Source organism: Salminus brasiliensis, chromosome 7, assembly GCF_030463535.1.
Source record: "Salminus brasiliensis chromosome 7, fSalBra1.hap2, whole genome shotgun sequence".
Taxonomy (NCBI): domain Eukaryota; kingdom Metazoa; phylum Chordata; class Actinopteri; order Characiformes; family Bryconidae; genus Salminus; species Salminus brasiliensis.
In genome coordinates, this window is record NC_132884.1 from 37,440,760 (window position 1) to 37,466,627 (window position 25,868).

Sequence of the window (25,868 nt, forward strand, 5' to 3'; positions counted from 1 at the left end):
CAGGTTTGTAATCCAACTTTACATATGCACATTAGACTGAATAAGTTCATATAGTTCAATATACACACACCACTCATAATATTACTGACATCTAAAGCCTAATAGAGCAGTACCGTCTTGCTCCACCACAACAGATCTGAGCATTCAAGGCATGGACTTCCAAAGACCTCTGTGGGATCTGTCACCAGGACTCCAGGAATCGCATCACTAAGCACTAGGTTCATGACCCTGTCACCAGTTCACTGGCTGCCCCTTCTTGGAGCACTTTTGACCACTGCATAATTAGGAAGGGAGGGGAGAGAAAGTAAATAAATAAATAAAATAATAAAACAAACAAAAAAAAAAAACAAAACCCTACAAGACCGGCCTGATGTTTTGGCCCAGTTAAAGGTAAAGTAGAGGTGCATATATTTGTCACTGTACTGTCTACAGCGAAATGTGTCCTCACTATTTTACCCATCTGTGGAAGTGAACACACGCAGAGCGGTGGGCAGCCAACTCCAGCGCCGGGGGAGCAGATAGGGTAAAGGGTCTTGCTCAAGGGCCCAACAGCGGCAGCTTGCCGAGCCTGGGTGTCGAACACATAACCCTGTCATCAATAGCTCGGAGCGCTGAGCCACCACTGCCCCGTTGTCTAGCTAGTTGTTTGGCTCTTGCCAAAGTGGCTCAGATTCTTACACTTATCCATTTTCTGCTCAACACATCACCTACAAGAACTGAATTAACTTACTGCCTAATATTCAGTTTCCCAGCCCTTGATGGATGCCCCTGCAGCGGAGGATATTTAAGGTTTTTCACTTCCTTAATCACTGGTGTTAATGTAATGGCTGATCAGAGGCTGATGAGTTTATTTAAATGTTTTGTGGCTCTCAGTATTACATTTCTTCAATTATCATTCTTTAAAACCTGACAGAGACTCTTACAGAAACAAGAAATCAAAGTCGTCACAAAATGTGTTTATTTAAATCACAACTGGGTATGTACAAATGACTGGCTCTATATAAAAGGTCATACGAGAAATATTCAATTGAGTGATTTAATCACATTAGACTCTCATGCTTTGTGAAAGACTTAAATCAATCAAATCACATTTCCCATTTGGTACAACTGCAAATAGTGACACTGAAAGTCATTGACTTTTCACATATCTAAAAGAAATTTCCAAGTAAGAAACAGAACATAAAACACTGAATGATTGAGTGAAAAGTTGTTTTGCAAAAACGAAACCTCTAAGGAGAATCAAAGATCACAGAACAATGCTCATGACTGTTGAGTGTGAATGCGTTTCAATAATGGCGGGCGTAGTGGGACACTGGTGGAGGCCCCTGACCTAAACTCTGCCCCATACTCTGGCCCATGACCTGGCTCAGACCATGGCCCATTCCTTGGCCCATTCCTTGGCCCATTCCTTGGCCCATTCCTTGGCCCATTCCTTGGCCCATTCCTTGGCCCATTCCCTGTCCTGGTCTGGGGGGTGGTGCTGCTGCTGCTGCACTGCCCGAATTTACCAAGTGGTTGAGCGTTGGCCCGCTCTGAATGAGCGTGTCGAGGGCTTTCTGCACGCTGGGGTTGTCGAAGTTGATACCAGTCCCTGTGCTGGCGGCGGGTCTCTGGAGACCCTGCGGTGCCGGCAGGCGGCTGACAGGAGGTCTTGCAACAGGCCGGGGACTCAGCATGCCTGCAGACTGAACGGAAGCTAGCGAGGACATGGCCTGGCCTGAAAGTGAGGAGGGCAGTCCAGTGCTTTGCTGGCCCAGGCTGGAGCTGTAGCCCTGTGACTGGGGGGCTGAAACGGCGGTTGAGACCACAGAGGAGCCTGAGCCACTATTGAAAAGACTGAGGATTTTGGCCTGCAGCTCCTGCTGTTGGCTGGTAGTGGATGTGGAGGCAGGGGCAAGGTGGGAAGTGTGTACAGAATGTGTGGAAAGTGAGGGGTGTGTCTGGGAGCCAGGGGTGGGCTGAGAAGGCTCATGAGTGGCTGGTATGGCAGATGGGTGAGATCCTGCACAGAAAGAAAAGAAAACTGGGGTTTAGTTTCAAGCCCGGTTCAACAGCAATCTCTTTTAGAAATATCACCAAATAAATAAAGCTCTATAATTATTTGCTCTTAAAAATAAAGTTGATGCTAAATGATGCTACAGAAGAACCACTTTGTATCATAAAGAACCATGTTTGTAATGGCGAGTGTGATGATCCTTACAAAAGGTTTAATGTCATGCATTTTCATTACAAACATGGTTTATTGTGGAACCAAGGTGGTCCTTCTTTTGCATCACTCAATCGGTTTTATGAGTATGTGTAGTTGATAAGTGTTCTATAGGTACTGACGATATGCACCATATGATCAGCATAATAGAAACAAAAAAAATGATAAATGCTAAATAGCAGGATCGCCAACTATTGGTGGTGAGCGATATCACCATAGTCATATTACATGGTATAACAGGTACTCAGTTCTGGTCTTGGGCGGGCCAGTGTCCAAAGTTGTGATTTTCCTACTTTAATTTCTATTAATTGTCGGTTTAACATGTGTCTAAACAGGAAACGATCACAGAACTGGGCTGAACATCAGCCAACAGGACCCATTATGCATTGTAAATTCCACCTGAACCACAAAAACTTAGGCTTACCTAGGTGAGGGTCCGTGCTACCTCTGACCAGACGATTACACTTGTCCTGCAGGTAGCTAATAAGCCTTGTTAACTCATCAGGAGTCAGGAACCTTAGAGAAGAAAAGAAAAATAAATAAATCCAATACATTTATTGCAAAGCCAATTCATATCTCCAATCAAAAGGTCCTCATCAATCTTAGTACATGGCTTACAATTACACTATATTCAATGCATTTACTTATACGCTCAAAACTCTGCAAACATACCGGCCCTCTGACAGCAGCGTAATGGCAGTCAATAAGGAGACTGGATGGCCTTCTCGCTCATGCTCCCTCATCAACACGTCGTCGGCCATCTTTGCAGCTTTTCTTGCAATCTCATCTTGCTCCTTGGCACGGTTCTCCACCTTAAAGGAGTCAAAGTTGTGAGCCACCAGGACCATAGCATCCTGCATGGGCATGTTTCTGTGTTCTGGACAAAAACAAAGGAGACCATTACATCTTTCAGATGAAAGCCCTGAATACCAAGAAAAGTCATTCAAAACCATGTCCACCTTTTTTTTTTTAATTCACAATCTCTTCACAGTCTCTTCACAGGCTCTTTTAACTTGGCTTTAAATTTGCAGATAGCAAAAATCATTATCTTAATGGCTCCCAAAATGAATCTACCATTATCTTAATGACTTCTAGACAAATGAACAACTATTATCGGTCATCAAGCTGCTCGTACCCTGTGGCGTTCCAAAGAGGATGTTCACTGTGCAGGAGCGATGCACTTGGTGCTGCTGGGTGATTATGATGGCGAAGGGAGTACGAGCCCGGCTCACATCCTCCAGAGCCTGGGTCAAGGACACCTCTGTGTTGAGGAAGATTAGGTCCACCACCATGCCCAGATCTCGTACTTTTCGTCCCACTGTTTCTGCATACTCTCTACACAAGGTCAAAACAAGAGGAATCAGGACAATAAACAAGCACAATTTGTTCATCTGCAACCCCTTCTGACATGGGAGGTTATGGCTTAAGCATCAGCAGTCTGAATCATTTATACTAATTACTCTATAGTCTTTTTTTTTTTTGAATGGAGTAAAATGCGAATGAGAATGATCTGCAGTGGCATCAAGTACACAAACCAGCAAACCAGAGTGCAATCACAGGAGTGCATGTTGAGCACAGAGCTTAAATGAGCAATCACGTGGCGAGCATGACTGGCAAACATTCATTAATTGAAGTGTTGCTGTGTTTTTGGGACAGGAGGTGTGCTGGGTCAAGCAGGTTAGAAGGTAGGTGATATAAACGTATCGCAAATTGGTTCTTTGGCCGATCTGATGTCAGAGGGGCCAAATTAAGTCCCACCTGATCTTAACCCAGCAACAGTCATCAAAACGAGTATGATACATGAAGAGACCCACTTCTGCTGCTTGTTGACCACGATGACCGAGCAGTCCACAGGCCTCTCAGCATCATAGCGTCGCTGCAGCTCTTCGTAGTACTGACGGTACAGCTCGTTCCTCCTGCGCTCCTCGGGCCGCGCCCTCTCCTCTGAACAAGAGCCAATACATTAATTATCATTAACAGCTTCCTATTAGCAACTCTAAGAGACCCTGTTTGTTGGCTGACAGAGACAGAGAGAGAGATAAATGGTGCTCTTTAGTAAACCAACCTTCAGGTTCCCTCCTTCCATTCCATGGCTCCCTATAGCGGTCCACATATGGCTCTTCTTTCTTACGGTAAGGCTCATACTCGCCTCGGTAATAGCCACGGTCACGGTCATACGCATCATCTCTGTGAAAAAGACATTTGCTTTGAGTTCTGGATCTTACTCAATAGTGTCACTGGCAGTGATGAAACTTTTGTCCACTGCACAATCGCAGTTTTTCTAGTGGTGATTGGAACCAGCGGTTTTGAGGTTTACCATAACCTTTCATTTACTATGAATTTATTACTGAGCATACATGGCTTCTAAATGTTTAATATATGTTTAAACTGAATATAAACTTTTGTAGGGAACATTTCCAACAGTTTTGTAGTACATCATGTCACACCGGACCACTCGGATTACCTTTGTTAACATCATCAAAACTTAATTAGGCAGAAACCAACCAGTTGACAACAACAGTTGCGACACCTACAAGCCCTTTTATTACATTCGATTCTAAATCCATAGCCAATAATATGCAGCGCCAACAGCAGGTTTGGAAGCCTGCAGTAACTGTGCCAGCAGAGCGTTGGGGACCTTTCTGCACTATGCTCCTTAGCACTCTGTAACATCGCTCACAGTTGATGCAAGACGGAATAAATTTCTTGCATCGGTGGCTCCTATTCCAGTACCACACTGGAATTCAGAGAGCATTTTAGAACCACCCATTCATTTACTAAAGTTGGTAAAGGCAGACTACATGTATAGGTGCTTGATTTTATATACCTGTGGTAATAGGTCAGAATAAGTATAAAAAAAAAATATATATACAAAAAATAAAAACACCGGAATTCAACAATTAAGAAAATGTGTCCCAATACTTTTGTCCATATAGCGTATTCCACATTACAGTCAATGCTAATCTACCTGTAAGGAGCATCTCGTGGGTCCTTTTCTCTGCCCTCTGAGCCCCTGTAGCGGTCGCTTTCATGATCTCGAGGAGGCCCAGGCCGCGGCTCTCGGCTGTGCTCCCTCAAGTCTCTGCTGTCCCGGTGGTCGCGGGAGTCCCGGCCGTCTCGGCCATGCATCGGTGATCGAGAGCGGGGGCGGGGCTCCCTGCCGTCCCCATAGCCTGCTTGCCTGCATGGGCAAAACAACAAGTCAGTAAATGCCAACTGAACAGGGAAACAACCTGGACTCTGGTAATGATGAATAACCAACGTGCTCTTTTATACGGAAAGCTAGGCTGGAGGTTTATTTATACTCACGCCCGGATATTTTTGATAGACGGACGAGTCTTTACTGACAGAAATTGAAATCTTGGATGAAAAGCGTTAAATGTCTTCAGAGGCATTAAAAGTTGATGAAGGTTCCAGATTGATCCTTTGAGATCAGTCCGGAGGGGAGAAACGGAAGGACAGAAGTAGGAATCTTTGGGCTAACGAATCCAAAATGACGTCCAAATAAGCGTTACATGAACACTTCCAAAATACAAGGGTTGTCCGCATTATCCAGTTTGTAGAAGAACCAAACCGCACCGCCAGAGGACATTCGTAAATCGGTAATCGTTTAAAGCTATTAATATTAACGTAGTTTAACAGCCGCACTCCTTTACTTTGCAAAAACGATGAATCCATCAAATACAAATGCTGATGTTCTTGTAAAAACAGTTTTTGTGATTGACAGGATGTGAAGAGACAGACGCTCCCAGATTCAGAGGTGGACTCATTTTATTTCACGCAAAGCCAATGGCGGGCCTAGCCACAGCCAAAATGCAGTCAGGCCCAACCTATAAGCTAAATATTTTTATATTTCGTACCGACCCTGAACTGCTTGTACAAGGGACAACGTGTCCCTCAGCCCACCCTCTTCACAGGCGCTGTACAGGACGTGGTCTTGAAAGGACGAGGAAAAAATAAAACAAAATAAAACAAAACAAAAAACGTAGGACATGCGTGAGCGAGATGCAATTATAGACAACATGTCTTTGAAATGCCGCATAAATCCTAGACAGAATGAACACCACACTGTTAGGAGACAAGGACACAAAGGGAAGTAGACTCAAATTGCCCTTTCAACTTTATTTCAGTTCTGAAAACCCTTTAAAACGAACAACCAAAAAAGGACACATTTTGAAAAGGAGAGCCTGAAATTGTCCGCATTTTCTGTTGCCTGAAACGATTTATATTGTCGCTTCTATCAAACACTGGCAAAGTTTGGTAGAAGAAAACTAAAATAAAATAAATTAAAAAAAAGTTTACCAGTAACGCTTCATCGAAACCTTCGTACCCACTCTCCCAACGATACTTTACCTGCGTGGAGGACTTGACCTGGCTTTCTGTCGTCTCTCCGCTGCCATATTTACATCTGTAAACAGACCAATCCAAAAGGTTCAACATATAAATTACTGAGAAAAGTCTACACTTAAAGGATTTCTCACAAGACCAAAAATTTATAAAAATAATTGTACTGGATGATTTTTGTGAGCCTGGCAGAATACAGGACACAGAGATACTTGCACTTAAACCCTATTCGGATAGAATTTGTTTCACACGCTAGTGTAATTTTAATACGAAATATTAATGACTGATTCTCACAGGATTGACCGAGGAGTGGCTCGATTTTTGCATCACCACCACACAAAAATTAAAAACAAAAATAAGTTTCTGGATCTGAATAATAATAATGCATCATACAACACTTGAGGGTTTGCCCACATTCGCCTACAGAGTTGTACGACCGGCTCGATTCTGTGCCGACTGTTGCGCGTTTCACTGACTCGACACACAAGCTCTTCCATAGCTGAGAAAACCAGTGAAAGGTTTTCCATAAGATATGATGCAATATGTACCAACATGGAAGTTCACACAGCATTAGTATAACCTGGGGTTATTTGTACAGATCCGGATAGGACTAAAACCCACCGAGATGCACAGAGAACAATTACATCACAAAACTAATCCCACACTAACGAACACGATCTACTTAATCCTGGATCTAAAGTAATTTGCTAACCCAAAATATGTTTTTCCCCCAGACAGATCAAAAGACTGCATTAGACTAACACTAACTGGGATTTTGCCCGCATTCTTTATAAAAAGTAACTCACACTCACTTCTGCTTATGAAAATGGCAGCATGTGAGCAACAACGCAATGACTGCATGTTGCGGACCACTAATTCAGCAATAAACGATACCCAAAGTATGTGGGCTATACAGGACTACAGGTTCGACGCAGCGGACAGGGCTAAACTAAACTAAAAGTACTGTAGATCTGTACATCAACAATATTTATTATACGATCCATTAAACAGTAAGTTTTAAAAATTTATATTTTTTATTACAATAGTAATTCATACCCATTTCTCTACGGCTGTCTAAACTAAACTACTTGCTGGTTTCAGGTAAGAATACTAGGGATGTCCCGAGCCAATCCAGAGTATAGGGATCAGGGCTCATGCCAGCATATTTGATTGGATCAGGTACCGGCTATTTTAATCCCAACCCAGTTTAGAGTCTTTGATTTAACCACGGCGCCATCCGATGCCCTCAAGGTGCCATTAACAGACATTATTGCCCAGCCGGATGTTCTCAGAAGGTAAATAAAAGAGTTGTGAGTCTGCAGCATGGAGCTATTTTACAGTGGAACCTGAGAACAAACCATAATATCTGAACCTTTACAAAACTATCACTGAAACACTCTGTTAAACCGGGACTGAACAGCGCGTTTAGAACCGAGTGGAAGCTAATGCACACCTATGCTATAGAAAACCAAATCACACACAGCACATTCACCCACTATAAACCAGTTATTACACACCAGTAGACCAACAGCCACAGATACCAGTCCGGAATGTAGAAGTGATTAGACTGCAGTGTTGTAAAGGAGCTGGTAAGCTGATTGGTCAGGGAGGAGAGTCAGACTGGATTATAAAATATAAACACTATAAAAAAATTTAAAAAAGTCAGTTTAAGAAAAGTCTCGACTAAACTACTAGATCACTAAATCATTCAGTCCAGAATATCCGATTATAGAAACTGATACTAAAAAAATAAAAGGTTTCACTTAACGGATCAGTCAGCAGCTCATCTGATCTAAACTGTGTGGCTGGATTATTTGGACCGGAACGGAATTGGCTGACTCCGCATTTAGAGACTCGGATCGGACGGCAAGATAACCTGATCAGGACATCCCTAAAGTAATGTCAAGTAATGGGCAACATGAGGTGTGGTAAACATGTTTATGCACTAGTTTAATCTTACCTAGTTTATAACTTCTATAAATTCGACCGTTATGTCCTGCTTTAGCTGCCTCGGCATCTTCCACTCGTTCAAACTGCACAAATCCGTACCCGCGAAACAGGGACAGGGCTGCAAAAAGGAAAAGTTTCATGCACGAAACGTGATATTCGATGGTGGACTGATACGTCGTTCTTCAAATCACACAAACTAGTAATACAACTCCATTTAGGAGGAGTTTAGACTCTGCAAAGCCAAACCCAAATTACGTTTTTGACGCTTTCTTGTAAAACACAGTTCTAAGCTGACCTTTGAGACGACCCGTGATCTTTTTAGACGCTTCAAAGTCAATCAAATTCAAGCAGCAGATTCCATTATTCTTCACTTCAGCAAAAAAAGAAAGGTGGACATTAGCTACTAACCCTGTATTTTCCCATATGGCCTGAACAGGTCCTCCATGTCCTTCTTCGCCATGTGTGCAGTGGGCAAATTGCCGACAAAAATCCTTCTCTCCAGGTCGCGAGGGTCATTGCTGTTGGTGCCGTAAGACGGTGGACTTCCACTTCGGCTTCTTCTGTGCGACATGGCGCTATTTGCTTCAGCTCCTAGCACCCGCTTGCTGGAGATGCAGTTGGTATTGTATACAAGAGTGTATACAGAATTTGTTTGGTATTTCTTTTTCTTTTAATAATTTATTTTTCCCCCAGGTCCTGAAAATGTCAGTGCATCAACATAGAGGAAGAAAAGAGAAATTCCATGATAAAATGTCTTGAAAACAAAATTTACGGATGTAGTTTGCAACATTTGGGGAGAAATTAAAAAAACAGTACCACTCAACAACAGATGAGAACGAACAAAATCCAAACTCAGACATCCAAATCTACAGAATCTGTTTATGTTAATACTATCATCAGCAAAGTGGTCTGCTTTTTTTGTTTAGAAAGTGTTGTAGAAACAAGAAACCACGTTCTGAGAGCACCAGGCAGCGCATTACTGAGATTTATTCGTTCTTTGAGTCATCTTGACGCGACGGATTTAAGAACTTGGGTAAAAATCCACAAACTAAGATTATTGCAAATGATGGGACAACCGGAAAACGGGTCTCGTCCAAAACAGAATCCAAAAAGTGATCAACTGTGACGAGGGGGAAATTGAAAATGCTCCCCAAATGTTCCAAGCAAAGCTGGAATTGTTTGAAACCATGAGCTGACGAATCAGAAACGCATCGCCAAACTCGAGCTGAAGCATACAAACGTTTGAGGAAAATCGAAGTCAGTGACGATCCCGTATTCCACAATTAATAAATAAGGTCTTGATCATTCATGACTTGACCATCAATTTCCATGTTGAACAGTAGCTGCATCTGGCAGCCTCAACATAAAATGTTCTTCAAATGGGAAGTTTTAATTGGAGGGACTGGAAAACATCCCTCCATGCAAAACAAATGCCTGTTAGAAATATTGAAAATATTGTACTGAATTTCCGGCAAAGCGTTTCAAAAAGCAGATTATTCTCACCACATTCTCATCACCACCACCACCCTGAAACCCATCTGTCATGGTCAGCTAACTAACAGGCAATTTACACCTGTTGTTCATGGACAAGGGTAACGGGTGGGTAGGATTTAACATGTTCAAGATGGTCTGGAAAAAAAAGAAAAGAAAAGAGCTCACCCTGGACCAGCACACACTCGCAATATGCAATGTGATACCGGCTGTGCGATTTAATCGGACGGATTCAGTCGAGAGTTTGAAAAGTTGCCAACCTAAAAACGATAATCACGATTTTAATATCGGTTCTGGGAAAGAAAGCGGTATTGTGCCATCTCAATTTTCTGAATAGGATATTTCTCTGTAATGCTGATCCATTATGCTAGCAACATTTTTTACATTTTATACAACACAGGAGGCCGCCTTCAGGTCCTCCCCGGAAGCGCCCACATACAAATATGAAGCTCAGAATTATGCCTCGATTTCTGCCCAAGTGGTTTCGGGATGGAAACATGAACAGCCTGGAAAATGCCTTTCTGTGTTTACTTATGATTTTCTGTCACCAAATAAGTATACTTAAAAATTACAGCCAAAAATTGTGCAGAGTCTGAGCATTAGGTGAGCAACGTTTTATACAGCAAGAAGCATCAGTAGCATGAACGTATTTGAGAAATTACACATTTTAAAGATTTTACACTATTAACTGAAACAAAACTTTAAGACACTCAAGAACATAAATAATAAAAATGTCCCTCCAATCATAAAATGTATTTTTTTGTGAATTGACAATTCCCTGATTTCAACAGTGTTCTCCCAGTTCAGAAATGTGTTGCCTTAATTTAATTAAATTGTTCCCCCAGTCTACTAATCCATTCCCTCAGGATAACAAAACAAAATATAGTTCCCCAAATTTAGCAACTCTTTCCCTCAATTCAATAGAGCATCCCCCCCTAGAGCTGGGCAATATGGTGATATTTTATCATATCGTGATAATTTGTTTTTCTAAGCATATGGAGGAGACTATTAGTGCTTAATAAACACTGATCAGCTGCAGGTTTCAGTACTAGCAGTGTAATTAAACTGGGTTAATTAGATGAAGAGCAGCAGATGTGGAGTATAAATCACTGTATTCAGTACAGGAGAGAATCTGAATAGTAGTTTATAAGAATCTGTAGCTACTGATGCTGTAATTACATGTATTGTGATAAATATTGTGTAACATGAAAATTAAAATTCACATATTTACAGTATTTTTACCATATCACCCAGCCCTACTCCCTCCCAGTTGAACAATTCTTTACCTCAGATCAAAGTCATCCCCCCAGTTTACTAATTCATTCCTTCATATTAACAAAACATGTTAATAATACGATTTGTTTTGAGGAGGAACAAATTGTTGAATTGAGGAAGTTGAACAATTTGTTCCTCCTCCTCAATTCAACAATCCGATCTCCTAATTTAATAATTCGTTCCTCTAAATTTACTAATCCATTCCTTCAATTCAGTATATTATTCTCTAAAACACCAATTAACCCCTTCAGTTTAATAAATCGTCCCCTTGGTTTAACAATTCGTTCCCTCAGGTCAACACAACATGTTATCAATTCAACAATTTGTTTTGAGGAAGAATGAATTGTTGAATTGGTGAAGATGAACAATTTGTTCCTCCTGCTTAATTTAATAATTCATCCCCCCAAAGTTTATTAATCCATTCCTTCACATTAACAAAACATGTTAATAATTCAACGATTTGTTTTGAGGAGGAACAAATTGTTGAATTGAGGAATTTGTTCCTCTTCAATTCAACAAGCTGTTCCCTTCATTTAATAATTCGTTCCTCCAAATTTACTAATCCATTCCTTCAATTCAATATATTATTCTCTAAAACACCAATTAACCCCTTCAATTTAATAAATCGTCCCCCTGGTTTAACAATTCGTTCCCTCAGGTCAACACAACATGTTATCAATTCAACAATTTGTTTTGAGGAAGAACGAATTGTTGAAGAACAATTTGTTCCTCCTCCTTAATTTAATAATTCGTTCCTCCAAGTTTATTAATCCATTCCTTCACTTTAACAAAACATGTTAATAATTCAACGATTTGTTTTGAGGAGGAACAAATTGTTGAATTGAGGAATTTGTTCCTCTTCAATTCAACAAGCTGTTCCCTTCATTTAATAATTCGTTCCTCCAAATTTACTAATCCATTCCTTCAATATAATATATTATTCTCTAAAACACCAATTAACCCCTTCAGTTTAATAAATCGTCCCCCTGGTTTAACAATTCGTCCCTCAGGTCAACACAACATTTCCCCAAGTTTAACAATTAATTCTCTCAATTTAACAATTTGTTTCTTCAACAACTCATTCCCTCAGATTAATACACTGCTCCCTCCCTTCATAGTTCACTGATAAACTGAGGGAATGGTTTATTAAATATAAATATTCAGACTGATTGATCTGACCCCTCGGGCGCCGCGCTGACTAACTCAGCACGAGCAGCTCGTTTCGTTCCGTGCTCGCGCATCAAAATACCGCGTGCCGTGAAAACGCCCTTAAATATCGACACCCCAACTACAAGAGAAGGTGGATATGGTGCTGTTTGAGATCAGGAGAAGGAGAGAGGTGCAGAGAAACTGTGGATGGATCACAAAATGACTCTGAATCAGAGCAGAGCATCAGACACGAGCCGGTCGGCCATTTTGATGTAGCGAGCGAGCAGCACGGAGGCGCAATGCTGCAGCAACTCCGACACAGAAAACACCCCCCTCGCACACAGAGACCGCCAAAGCTGCGGGGTATTAGCTGAAGGAAGAACTGCAGGACTCCTGCTACGCGCTGAAATACACACCAGATCCTTACAGCCGGTTACAGACTGAAAATCACACGCACACACCGCACGCGCCATGTTGTTTCACCGGTCAACACCGCCAGCAGCCGCACACGGAGCAACAAAGGAGCGTTTATGCACGGCGCTAGTGCTTTTAAAGTAATGTTAAGAGTTGTAAAAACACTTCAAAAGATGTGATTAAGTCGTCATGGGTCTTAATTTAAATGCACCGCGGCTTTCCGTGCAGACAGCGGCGCTGCTTTTGCAGCTCACACCAGCCAACCAGTCTAACCCATTAGCCAGCGCCTTAGCGCGCGCGGTGCAGAAAAGCTGTGTTTTTTTTTTTTTTTTGTAGCTAGAAGTTATTAATAAACGGTTTATTTAATTCCTCAGTAACACAATCCTTACCTTTACCATGAAGAGCGTGTTAAATTATCCGCTCCCACGGCGATGTAGCTTACTCGCCTTTCCTGTGAGCTCGGTCTACCTGAGCGTAGTGAGGTCCGACTCTCGAACAAATGAATCACGGGAGCCGATTCTTTTTAGTATAGCTAGCTAGCTACCGGTGGACCCGATTTACGAGTGCCAAATAATTATACGGTTATCTACTGAATAACGTAGTATATATTTGTCACAGTTCCTGGTTAATTGAATTAAATTAAATTAAATTAGAAATTATAAACGCTTAATTTTAATGAGGACTATATCTTGCTTTTTTCCATTTTTATTTGCCTTTTAAAGCTTCAAACATCTGGGGTTTTTTTTCTGTGTAGTGTTGTGCATTTCTCTTGTAAGTGATAGACGCTGTATGTAGACCGTGTATGTAGCTAATGAATAAACTGAATCGGACGATACATTCACTGGAAGGCAGTTCAAAAGAATCGGTTCATCAGAAGCGGGTACGTTTCTAACGACTCCGTCTGCTCCCTCTGCAGTGCGCTACGCAGGTCTTTAAATATAAACGTTAACACTGAAATTGGGCAATATATGTCTAGCAGAAGGTCTTTCGACATTCAACTATATATATAAGTTATATATTAGTTTCTCTAGTGAACATAAAGGTCCGTATTTGTGTGTAGAAGACCTCACTTCCTGATCTCTGTGTACTACAGGGTCAGACACGTAAACGACTCCTACGTGTGTTCGTGTCAAAATAAAAGTTCAGTTCAATAATCGCGCCGTATTTTAATTATTTTTTTTACGCATATGTTACAATGCATTTATTCACAAGTTCGGTGATATTGTTCGTTTGACATTTTTAATTAAGTATTATTATGAAGTAAACATTAAAAGAAAAAACTTTTATGCAGCTGGTTTGTCAGCAACGTGACCGGATCACGGGGCCACAGTCACATGAGTTGGTTTCTGTATTTATGCTGGGTTTTACTTCCCTGTTGCTTTTAACAGCTGCAAAGGTAAGGAAGCGTATAATGGCTTTTTTTCTAATTATGATCTGATTTTTTATTTGTTATTATTATTTATTATTTATTTATTTATTATTATTTATTATTATTATTATTATTAAATAAGGAGCTTGTACAACTTACTGAACTTTTCCGGCGTTTCTTGCATGAATCCTCATAAAAGTGCTCTGTGCGCAGTTCAGTCAGCTGTGATCTCTCTAATGCAGATGTATTTGGTGGTGGTGTGCTTGCTGCTTGGAGCGGTAGGAGTTTTCGGAGCCCCAGACGCGGACCAAATCAAGTTTCTCCCCGGACTTTCGAAACAGCCCAGCTTCAGGCAGTACTCCGGCTACTTCACCGTAGCGGGGAACAAGCACCTCCATTACTGGTGGGCTGACTCACGGTTGTTTTTTCACCTTCCCCCAATAACATTAACACTTTCTGTGGTATTTAACTAGTTTAAAACCTTATGGAGCTTCTAAAGCATCAGGTAGACATTAGATCCCCCCCTTGGTTTGAGGCACAGCTCACTCCCTTTCCGCCCCCCCCCTTGGTTTGAGGCACAGCTCACTCCCTTTCCGCCCCCCCCCTTGGTTTGAGGCACAGCTCACTCCCTTTCCGCCCCCCCCCTTGGTTTGAGGCACAGCTCGCCCCCTTCCCCACCCCCCTTCCCCCTTGGTTTGAGGCACAGCTCACCCCCTTATCCACCCCCTCCCCCCCTTGGTTTGAGGCACAGCTTGCCCCCTTATCCACCCCCCCTCCCCCTTGGTATGAGGCACAGCTCGCCCCCTTATCCACCCCCTCCCCCCCTTGGTTTGAGGCACAGCTCGCCCCCTTATCCACCCCCTCCCCTCCCCGGTTTGAGGCACAGCTCACCCCCTTATCCACCCCCCCTCCCCCTTGGTTTGAGGCACAGCTCGCCCCCTTATCCACCCCCCCTCCACCTTGGTTTGAGGCACAGCTCACCCCCTTATCCACCCCCTCCCCCCCCTTGGTTTGAGGCACAGCTCGCCCCCTTATCCACCCCCTCCCCCCCCCTTGGTTTGAGGCACAGCTCGCCCCCTTATCCACCCCCTCCCCCCCCCTTGGTTTGAGGCACAGCTCGCCCCCTTATCCACCCCCCCTCCCCCTTGGTTTGAGGCACAGCTCGCCCCCTTATCCACCCCCCCTTGGTTTGAGGCACAGCTCGCCCCCTTATCCACCCCCCACCCCCCCTTGGTTTGAGGCACAGCTCGCCCCCTTATCCACCCCCCCTTGGTTTGAGGCACAGCTCGCCCCCTTATCCACCCCTCCCCCCTTGGTTTGAGGCACAGCTCGCCCCCTATAAACTGCAAAATAAGGTTTTTGGGGTTATTTTTCTTTTTGTTCTACAGTTCAGACAGTAAACCTACATTCAGACACCTCGTAAAGCGTCTCTCTGAAGGTTTTACTGGGGTGTAAAGTCTGTGTAAAGTTTGGTCTTATTATTGTGGCTGTAAAAACACATACCTACACACACCTGTGATCTTCTCCTTTAGGTTTGTGGAGTCGCAGAAAGACCCAGCCAACAGCCCAGTGGTTCTGTGGCTGAATGGGGGTCCAGGATGCAGCTCCTTGGATGGCTTACTGACAGAACATGGGCCTTTCCTGGTGAGACCAAATCCAGTGCCTCCCCCCTGTTTCCCCAGTCTTGCTTTCTCATCCTGTGTGTTCCGGTGGAGAGACTACATGATGACTTGCAGTGAAACTTCTTTAAATCGTTGTGTGTTTATTGACTGTAGTTATGCAAACTGTCTTAGGTTGAGGTTTGAGGTAATTCTGCAGTTCTCTGCTCAGTTCTCCTAATTCATATCTACGTGTCCCTGCTTTAGAGTACCGGCTGAATGGCTTGTCCTTTTTCTTCTACAGATCCAAGAAGATGGCACCACTCTAGAGTACAATCCCTATTCTTGGAATATGGTATGTAATCCGATTCTGCAGTGTTTCATGTTTCACTGGACTGCTAATCAGATAAAGGGTTGGATTTCAGTGTGTTTTCTCTTTCCTGTTTCACATTCGGCACTAATCTGACATCAACAAGTCACTGCAGCCCTAAATCACGTCACCACCTCTTTCATTTTAGAGCTAAACAGACCCATTAATTTTCAGATTGCCAATGTGCTATACCTGGAGTCGCCTGCAGGTGTCGGCTTTTCCTACTCTGATGACAAGAAGTACACAACCAACGATACAGAGGTGAGCGCACGCTGAAGTGTCCTGCATTTGTTTGCATTTTATTTAGTTATTTATACATACATGCATATATATACACTTATCTAAGAAAATCAGGGATGGAGAACTTGGAGCTCTGAAATTGTCCTTGGCTTTCATAAAAATTCATCTAAAGTTTTAGTGGACTTGTCCGCTTCGTTGACCTTACAGGGTAATTGACCAATTCCACTGTCTGACTGAGGGCTGGAGCTGGGCAATATGATGATATATCATCGTATCGTGATGAGTTTTGTTGTGATACACAATATGGTTGTCTAAGTGTGTGTGTGTGTGTGTGTGTATATAGAGGAAATCGTTTGTAGGGATGCACCGATATGATACTAGGATCAGATGTCTGTCATAATACTGACAAAATTGGCTGGATCAAGTATTGGATTATTAATCTGATCCAAAGGACCGATCCATGAAATACTCATGCATTTGTTTATGTAGGATGTTTTTAAACACACTAATCTAAGAACATCTTTCCTCCAGGTGTCCATGAACAACTACTTGGCCCTGAAAGAGTTCTTCCGACTCTTCCCGGAGTACAGCAAGAATGAGTTTTTCCTGACTGGCGAGAGCTACGGAGGCATTTACATCCCGACTCTGGCGGAGAGGGTTATGGAGGACAGTAGCATCAACCTGAAGGTGCCTGTTTAGTGGGTTGAAGACTGAGGGGTGTGTTGGAGGGGTGTAACCGGACACAGGGGTCATGGTTCGGTTCACACTGCAGTCTGGACCTTGTGGGTCAATAGAAGTTAGTTAGTCAGTCAGTCCAACGAATTATGCAAATTCCTCAAATGCATAAGACTAGTTATTTTCATAGTGTTTTAATAGATAGTGGGATAAGTTGCTGCATGCTCCACCTAGTATTATATAGCGCCCCCTTGTGGTAGCTGCGCAGGCTTTAGTGTGTTAAGCAGTAAAATGTAAATGCTGGCATGTCTGCTGTTTCCATACGCATGCTTTAACTGTCCAACACCAGAACTGCTCGCCTCATGTGGAAATGGATAAAGGCCAGAATATTAGAAACCCTTTCATCGCAGTTTCACTGTGAACAGAACAGTGAGCGATAAAGAATCACAATCTCTGAGGCAGAAATGAAGATGGGCGACACATGACTGCTGTTACCACAGTAACACTTGTAAATTTACTACAGTTCCCACAATACCATGCAGGTCCAAGCTTCACCTGCTTTGCGGCTTACAGCTAAGGGTGGATGCCCTGTCCACAGCTTGAAGCATACTGGGTTTCCTGGGCGTGCACTGAACCATGACTTCCGTAAAGTGACTGACTGCTCAGTATAAATACACGTACCGTTACACCCTTAATGTGCTGACATGCACTAATATGGCCAAATGTCTTTGGACACTTCTTCCACTGCCTGCATTCGTCTACTTTTAAGTTGCCCCATTGCTGACCGAGACGTGTACACGCTGACCGAGCTTGTCTAGTCCCTGCAGAAAACTGTTGCCAGTAGAATAGAACTCTCTGGAGCAGATAAACATAAACCTCTTGGCACCATGCTGCCTAATGCCAGGCGTGGGCTACAGAGGTATAAAGACCCCCAGCATTGAGCTGAGGAAGAACTGTGGGACGAGGTGGGGTGATCACCCAACATCCGGACCTCATGTACGCTCTGCAATCAAATCCTCACAGCAGTGCTCCTTGAAGAATGTAGTAGGAGGTCTAGTAGAAAGCCTTCTTCCCTGGACGGTGCAGACAGTCACTCCAACCCACTCCAAAAGCCTCTTGGTATCTTTTAATATCCTTGATTTTGGACGAAGCAATGAGGGAGCAGTGTCCCAATGCATTTGTCCGTGTAGTGGACATTGGTTTTGAGGGGTTTGTGTGTGTTTGTGTTCTATGTGTTTTTATGTGTATCGTTTAGGGTATAGCGGTTGGAAATGGCTTGGCCAGCTATGAGCTGAACGACAACTCGCTGGTCTATTTTGCATATTACCACGGATTGCTTGGATCAAGGTGTTTTTCCATTTCTTTTTTTGTCTGTAGTGTTTAAAAGGTCCAACAAGCCACAAGTGCATTTTTGTTGTTTTATTTGTTTTGTAACATGAAAGCCCAGTTTCTCCAGATCATTCAGGAAATATTTTCAGCAGTGTCTAAAAGAGAACTTTTACTGCTTTCCCCATTACAGCTCAGTCTCATGTAATGTGCCTGGATGACCACTAATCACATGTTTGACCAGAAAACTGGTCACAACATCTGAATAGAAGTTATTCCTGGGCCAGTTTGACCATCTTGGGGGGTGGCAGAAGTTGGCACTCCCAAATTGTCCTTGGCTTTTGTAGAAATGCATCTGAAGTTTTAATGGACTTGTCCGCTTGGTGGACCTTGCAGGGAAACTGACCAATTCCGCTTTCCGTCTGAGGGCTAGAGCTTTGATTACATTTCATTGTGATAAATTTTGTTGCTCTGATACACTATGATTTTTTTCTAAGCATATAGAGGATATTGTTAGTAGGCATGCACCGATCCGATCCTAACAAAATTGGCTGCATGGGATATCCGATCCAAATGACTGATCCATTCATGAAACCTGATTCTGTCACCGCTAGTGTTCTAGGCCTCATAACCAATGATTAGAGGAACCTACAGACATTATACACACATAATAGCAAACAGCAAAACTCCCCCTATCTAACCAGCGTTGTGCCCTCGACTGGTTCTCAACCATCAGCAAGTAATCCGCTCATCTTCCATATAAGGAGAACTGAGAAGGGAGGAGCTGCTAGCTTTAGTATCAAAGACTTAGAATTTCAGACGTCCTGAGCCCAGACAACACTGTGCCAGAGTCCAGCACAGTTATTAATTTTAGTGACCAATAAACAGAAATTGGGCTAATTTATATCGGTGTTAACTTGTTTGTTTTAAAGTGATGTTAATAAAGTAATGATTACCTCAATCCTGATGCCTTAAGTGTCTCCCAGATATTGAGGTATATGACTTTAAATATAGTGATGGTGTTTTTACCATATCGCCCAGCCCTACTGAGGGCAGTAATGTATTGCTTGTCTTGTTCAGTTTATGGACAGCTCTGCAGAAGTACTGCTGTAAGGACGGAAACTGTAACTTCTACAATAGTCTTGATCCAGACTGCTCAAACAGCGTAAGTGTTTCTCTGCCTCTTATCTCTTAAAAATATATAAATGAATAAATATATAGTCTGCTCTTCTAACTCCCGATGCATTTTATTGTTTTGTAGAATTTATCACATTGTGCTTTTATTTTATAGGTAGCACAGGTGCAGACTATTGTGTACAACTCTGGACTGAACATGTATAACCTCTATGCTCCCTGTGCTGGGGGGGTTGGAACAAGGTGAGAAGACATTTTAGCTATGGAGAAGAACTGTAGGGGTACTGTAGCTGCCATACAAATAGCCTGAGTGGCTGGCTAATGCAGAGTTAATCCTCAAATAGGTTGTTTCTAACTTTTTCTAACTGCTTATTGAAACTTGGAGATTTTCAACAACAATAAGGTTGGTGCTAATTGGGGTCTTTTTCACTTTGCGTTAGTATCTAGGCTTCACCTTTGGACCGTCTGTTATGATTATAGTGCATTGTCCTGCAGGATAATGTTGGATGTTAAGGTTTACTTATAGTTGTAGTGTTTTGAGGTCTATTTTTTGAGAGGCTAGATTTTGTGGCAGGTCTTGTAGGCCTCTGACCCCTTTTGAAGGTGCCCAATAATTCGACCACCAAGAGGCCAAACTTAAGTCCAAGTCACTTTGGCTAAGAACATTTGCTGAATGCCACAAACATCAATATCTTTCTGTATTTAGTGTTGAAAATGGACAGCTTGTGATCCGTGACCTGGGCAACAGCTTCATTAAGCACAAGTGGTCTTCATTATGGAACCAGGTAATAATCAATTTAATTAATTAATTAAATGAATGAGCGGTACAGTACATTTATCCCTGACTAGAAAAATGACGTTTGTAAGATATCCGCACCAATCTGATCCACTAAGCTGTTGCTGACGAGGGAATGTCTGCTTCTCAGAAACTACGAGGTATCTCTCTCTTCAAATCTATGAGGCTGGACCCTCCTTGTGTCAACTCCACCCCATCTGCTCTGTACCTGAATGACCCCTATGTCAAGTCTGCTCTTCACATCTCACCTGATGCGCTCGAGTGGGTGATCTGCAGGTAGGTTAACCCCTCACGCCCTTGGTCAATTATTCAGTGATTAATGCTAATGCATAAACTCTTGTGGGTTATTTGGTAACTGTTTAGCATGTTTGTGGAGTCCCACAGGGTTCTATTTTAGGGCATATGAAACTGAGGTCAATTGTGGCAGTAGTGTAACTGGGAGTGAAGAAATGGATGAAGTGTAGATCTACTGTACATAAAGGGTTCAAGCTATAAAACAAATAAAGCCAAATGCATGTTAAAGGGATATCATAGACATAATAGATTGCTGACGTTAATTGGGCCATATTGTCTATAGAGATCTGAATATGGGTGATTAGAGATCTTTGTTCAAAGCTAGGTGCTGTTTGTGTGTATCTGGTCAGTTTTGTGTAACCACTGTATCAGAGTAATGATCATTTAATAAGTGGGGGTGTTTGGCACTTTCTTGGTAGCACAGCATGGATGCACCTGATCGGCCCAAAAAAAATCTTTCAGTGAAAGTCTGTGTATAGTCTCTGCAGCATTTCTACTGGCTTGGTCAAGGAACTTGGAGATGCAGGTTTTATTTCCAGCAGTGCCTATATTTATGACTGATGCAATAGCAAACAAACACAAACCCAGTGCTAATGTTGCTGTAAGACCCTCTGTATCCTTTAATAGGCTTAGAACGATTGATCTAATGGATCATTTTTGATATTGTTATTTGTTTTCAGTGCGGAGGTGAATCTTAACTATAACCGTATCTACATGGATGTGAAGAAGCAGTACCTGAAGCTGCTTGGAGCACTGGTGAGTGTGCAACGCCAAAGCAAATACTGTAATGGCTATACCTGCTTTTAGTTTATGCTGCAGTTGGTGGGCGTGTCTGAGAGTAAACCATGTATTCTGTGGGACCAGATGTACAAAGGGTTTAGATTAAGTCTTTTTCTTAGGAGTAAAACCTTCATCTTAATTTTGTAAACTTCACATCTTTTAGAGTCAAAATGCATTTTATTGTTGTATCTAAATTATGCAAAACTTGACTGCTTGCTTGACCTGAACCTGAACTGGTCAGTGATGGAATTGCATTCTTAGTTACAGAGAAATGTGGTAAATGTCATTTCTACATGATGAGTCTAACCAGTTTTCATCAGATGTGCTAAATGTAGCTCAAACATTCACCATCTTGTCAGAAATACCGTGTGCTGGTGTACAACGGAGACGTGGACATGGCTTGCAACTTCCTCGGAGATGAGTGGTTTGTGGAGTCTCTGCAGCAAAAGGTGGGTTTTCATGAGTTTGTGTTTCATGGCATGTTCACTATAACTCCAGGCCTGGCGCTAGTAGTCTCGGGCTCCAACGTTTGAGTACATAACTATCATTCTGACTGGCTCTCTGCATCCGACACCGGTGTTTAGTTAAGCATGCACAGTTTTAATTGCCATAGAAAAGCACTGCTAGTATGTTCGGATACTCTGGCGCAGACACGTGAGAGTGTGAGATCACCATGCCCAATGCCATCCAGTAGATGGAAGGGAATAAAGCCTGCAGCACCGGGCTGTGGAGCAGTGGAACAGACTTTTCTAGTGTGCTCCAGCAGTTATCTCTGGGATACATTTGAGCGGTATTTTTGATCAATTAATGGTAACTGACTGCACTAGTGCTCTCTTGGACACATGGCACCAACTCCTCACAATGTTCCAAAATCTGGTATAAGACTGTTGCAAAAATACACTTCTTTTACTGTAACTAAGGAGCAGGAGTCTAGAGTTTTAGACATGGTATATATAAAAGTAGTAGCAGTCACTCAAACCTTGTATCTCTAAAATGGGAACTTTGTACAGGAGAAGAGAAACCTTCTAAACTTTCAATGGAAGTCAAAGTACAAAATTATATTCCAGGTAACTTGGGGCTTTTCTATTGGTCCATTCATGAGATTGATGCACTGTACAGAACCGCTACCAGTTTCCAATCATGTGAAAAAAGCAAAAATGAAGATACATGCTTTCATGTGATGGCGTAAGCATTCGGCCTCCCCTACACATCATGCCAAAACGGTTCTTATCCATGTCCATTGGCCTCTGCCTGCCAACAGGTGGTTCCTCACCATCTGAAAAGACTACAGAACCAGTGACCAAGTGTATCTGTTGCAGGTTGAAGTGGAGCGCAGGACCTGGCTCTACTTCAACGGCCAGAATCAGCAGGTGGGCGGCTTCGTCAAGGAGTTCACCAACCTGGCTTTCCTCACAGTCAAGGTAAGAGTCCTGTGGAGCTCCTTCGAGCACATGCAGAACACTCATTGTTGTTTTTGGAGTGAGCTGCACTGTTGGAGGATTAAAGCTTTTTCAGTAACCTTTGCTGTCTTCTGCAGGGCTCTGGTCACATGGTTCCCACTGATAAGCCCATAGCAGCCTACACCATGTTCAGCCGCTTCATCACCAAGCAGCCCTACTAACGCTCCTCCAGGGAATTCTACGCCGCTGTGTCGGAGTCTGAATTTGCACTGAGTAACTGTGACATGCACCACTTGAGTTTGGCTGAGCGGCACCTTTCTCCTTTCAGTCCAGAATGATCAGATTCTCTTTAAATGTTCTGCTGTAGCTGTGCGTTGGCCGGTAGCCCTCCAGAAATCCTGTTTGTTGACCAACATAGGAAATATTTGGTAATCTATTTGGCAGTAAGTGAGAAAAGGGATGGTGAGCAGTAAGGAGCCACACTAGAGACTCGCAGCAATGTGATCTTGGATTTAGCTGGAGGGCTTTGGAGGGCCAAAAGCTGCTAAAGTTGTTCTGAGTTATTTTTTTCTTTAAATCTGCAGTTTTGTCTGTTAAATGTAAACGGTACCAGTCAATGCAGTTAGTAGCAAAACTGCAAAAGGGATTTTCACTAATGACTCCTCTCACAGATTGAGAACACTTTGACCAAAATGAGCGTGATCATGTGTGTTGCAGCACTGAGATTAGCGAGGTTTTCTTCTGATTGAATTGTATTGCTCAGGGTTGCTTTTAAATGCTTTGAATATGTAGTTTGGAGGAATGTGTGCCTTTACAATCCTTTTTTATATTAAAATTGACTTCTGATGTGTTGTTTGGTTTGTTTTTGTTTAACCTTCCCCTTTGTTAACTGACTGAAAGCACTGTTTAAGGCCTATGGACAGAATAAACTGGCACACATAAATGAAATGTTTTCCAGAAGTATTTAATGACTGCACTTACTTTGTCTATCTAGTTAAATATTTGATGAATCACTCTAATTGATTTTTGATTGATTGGTCATTTGAATAAACTCTGTCTGGTCGAATTTACACAATTGAGTCCTATTAGGACGGGATTAGTTTTACATGGGAAGTTGGGGTAATGTAGCTGTGCGTTCAAGTGAATGTCAGGCCGTACGTTTCTCACTCATTCACCTGTCCTTGTAGCATTTATGTGGAAAGTACTAAAAAAACTGGTAGAGATATGTACAAAAACTGCTACTTTTAGAATTAATGTACAAATGTTACTTTTTATGTGAATTAACTGTTCCAGCATGTTGGAAATGGTGGAAATGTCACAACTCAGTCAGTTAGTGCTGCATTGAAAATTTAGAGGTGTCAGACATGCACATTTGACTAACCCTGTCCGCGGTGATGAGTGTTGGAGGGTCACTACCCTGCACCATGTAGGTTTTTCCTTGCTCCCATCCTGGCCCAACTAATCAGCTCATTAAGAGCATATCATGGCGTTAAACTGGGTGTGTTTATTGCAGGAAAAGCACTAAAATGTGCAGGGCAGTGGGCCTCCAGGGCCAGAGTTGAGAGACCCCGCTTTTGAACAACGCCATAGAAGAACTGGTTTTGTAAAAACCAGGATGCTTTTACATCCTCTTTCTTTTTTTAAAACCTATACAATCTAAGGTTGTACACAGTGCACACAATCTTCTATGGCATCACTGAAAGAACCCTTAGAAGCACCTTTTATTAAAAAATCTCACCACAATAAAAACATTGTATAACCAAAATTTAATTTTAGTGTTTATTTAAACCATTAATTCTTTCTATAGATCAGTGTTTCTCAACACTGGTTGTGGAGGCACCCTGCTCTGCACATTGTGGTGAATTCCCTGCTTCCCAGCAACTCTGAAAAGGACTTTAATGAGCTGATTAGTTTAATCAGGTGTGTTGGAGCAGGGGATGCACTCAAATGTTCAAAACCTGGTACTTGAGGTTATGTTCAGACTGCCAGCCAAATCTGATCTTTGGCAGTTGGCATATCTGGATTGTGGGGTTGATTTGGTTGACGGAGTTTTCAGTTTGGACAGCCATGTGAAATCCGATTCTGAAAATCTGATCTAAACCACATTTAGAGGTGGTTTGAAATCCCAAAATCCCCAAATTTCCCAAGTTTCATTTGGGCTGCTCGCAATGTGACAAACACCAACAACCCAATCAAATCCCGAGCGACCTCCATCAAGCCTACTTCCACGTATGAAAGCAGCTCATTAGCGTCCATCTCACCAGAGCTGATTAGAGAACAGATTTGATTTGCCTGCAGTCTGAACGTAGCCAAAAGGACCAGGGTTAAGAAACACTGCTGTAGATGTTACACTTCTCAGATCATTAATCCTTAACACAACAAATTACCCAGGATTGGAAACAGCTAGACTATATAAAAAGTATAAAAAAGTACATTCAGTATTCAGCTACTGAATTCTAATGCAATACATTTCAAGCCATTTTAACTGGCAGCAAAAATACATGTTTGTGTGAGCAGTCCAGTAGTGATGCCATATTTAAAAGCATGCACACATCTGAAGGATAAATGCAGTCAAAAACACAAAGTTTCTACAGTTATTTGTGTGTTTCTGGCACAGTCTGCAGTAGCTGGTGATGGTAACGTTTATTATACATCTATTATAGAAATGTGAGAAACAATGCTTTTAATAAAGAGGGCAAGCTGTGGTGCAGAAAGTGATGAAGCTTTCACTGTTCAGTGTTTTCACTTTCTCCAGACGCCCTCTTCTCAATCAGCTCCCTCAGGCCACTTCGGAAATGCAGGTTGGCACCTACGATGATGTAGCCCTGGAAGGTCACAGGGTAAAGGATAATTGGGTTGTTAAAAATGTGAGGTTTTAAAACCTGGTATTGAAGGCATTCAATAAAAAAGTACATCGGGACACTCAAGACTTACATTGTGATACTCCACCACCTCCTCGATGAAGTCAATACCGTCAGGCAGAGGGATCCGTACGCCTCTCTTAGTATAATCTTACATTGAAAACAAAACAGAAGGTCAGCTTGCTTTCCATGTTTG

General features: G+C 42.4%; 3 protein-coding genes across 11 annotated transcripts in view; 1 reads left to right on the plus strand and 2 right to left on the minus strand.

The window, feature by feature from the left end:
* Positions 1 to 941: 941 nt before the first annotated feature.
* ncoa5 (nuclear receptor coactivator 5) lies at positions 942 to 13,331 on the minus strand. Of its 5 annotated transcripts, XM_072684838.1 has the most exons (11): positions 13,219 to 13,331; positions 8,909 to 9,196; positions 8,511 to 8,618; positions 6,560 to 6,614; positions 5,175 to 5,387; positions 4,272 to 4,393; positions 4,021 to 4,150; positions 3,342 to 3,541; positions 2,879 to 3,083; positions 2,631 to 2,722; positions 942 to 2,002 (listed from the first exon to the last, which is right to left on the minus strand). In XM_072684838.1, the coding sequence occupies exons 2-11, from the start codon at positions 9,069 to 9,071 to the stop codon at positions 1,287 to 1,289; spliced, it is 2,004 nt and encodes a 667-aa protein (XP_072540939.1). In that variant the 5' UTR covers positions 9,072 to 9,196; positions 13,219 to 13,331; the 3' UTR covers positions 942 to 1,286. The 5 variants fall into 5 exon arrangements, with proteins under 5 accessions (XP_072540939.1, XP_072540940.1, XP_072540941.1 ...); XM_072684839.1 differs by lacking the exon at positions 8,511 to 8,618; XM_072684840.1 differs by lacking the exons at positions 8,511 to 8,618; positions 8,909 to 9,196 and having other exon boundaries at positions 13,219 to 13,330.
* A 635-nt stretch (positions 13,332 to 13,966) lies between these two features.
* On the plus strand, positions 13,967 to 23,759 carry ctsa (cathepsin A). The gene is made up of 15 exons (XM_072684843.1): positions 13,967 to 14,225; positions 14,441 to 14,601; positions 15,731 to 15,842; positions 16,101 to 16,151; positions 16,341 to 16,427; positions 16,938 to 17,093; positions 18,337 to 18,428; positions 19,488 to 19,572; positions 19,699 to 19,784; positions 20,248 to 20,326; positions 20,468 to 20,613; positions 21,312 to 21,387; positions 21,771 to 21,860; positions 22,731 to 22,832; positions 22,949 to 23,759. The coding sequence occupies exons 1-15, from the start codon at positions 14,115 to 14,117 to the stop codon at positions 23,030 to 23,032; spliced, it is 1,518 nt and encodes a 505-aa protein (XP_072540944.1). The 5' UTR covers positions 13,967 to 14,114; the 3' UTR covers positions 23,033 to 23,759.
* Positions 23,760 to 24,576: 817 nt separating this feature from the next.
* The window catches only part of pltp (phospholipid transfer protein), a 255,466-nt gene continuing 254,174 nt past the window's right edge, over positions 24,577 to 25,868 (minus strand). For all 5 annotated transcript variants that reach the window (XM_072684849.1, XM_072684847.1, XM_072684844.1 and 2 more), the window contains exons 15-16: positions 25,746 to 25,822; positions 24,577 to 25,636 (exon numbers count right to left, since the gene is read on the minus strand). In XM_072684849.1, coding sequence (XP_072540950.1) covers positions 25,538 to 25,636; positions 25,746 to 25,822 — 176 coding nt within the window. In that variant the 3' untranslated portion in view covers positions 24,577 to 25,537. The remainder of the gene's footprint in view (positions 25,637 to 25,745; positions 25,823 to 25,868) is intronic.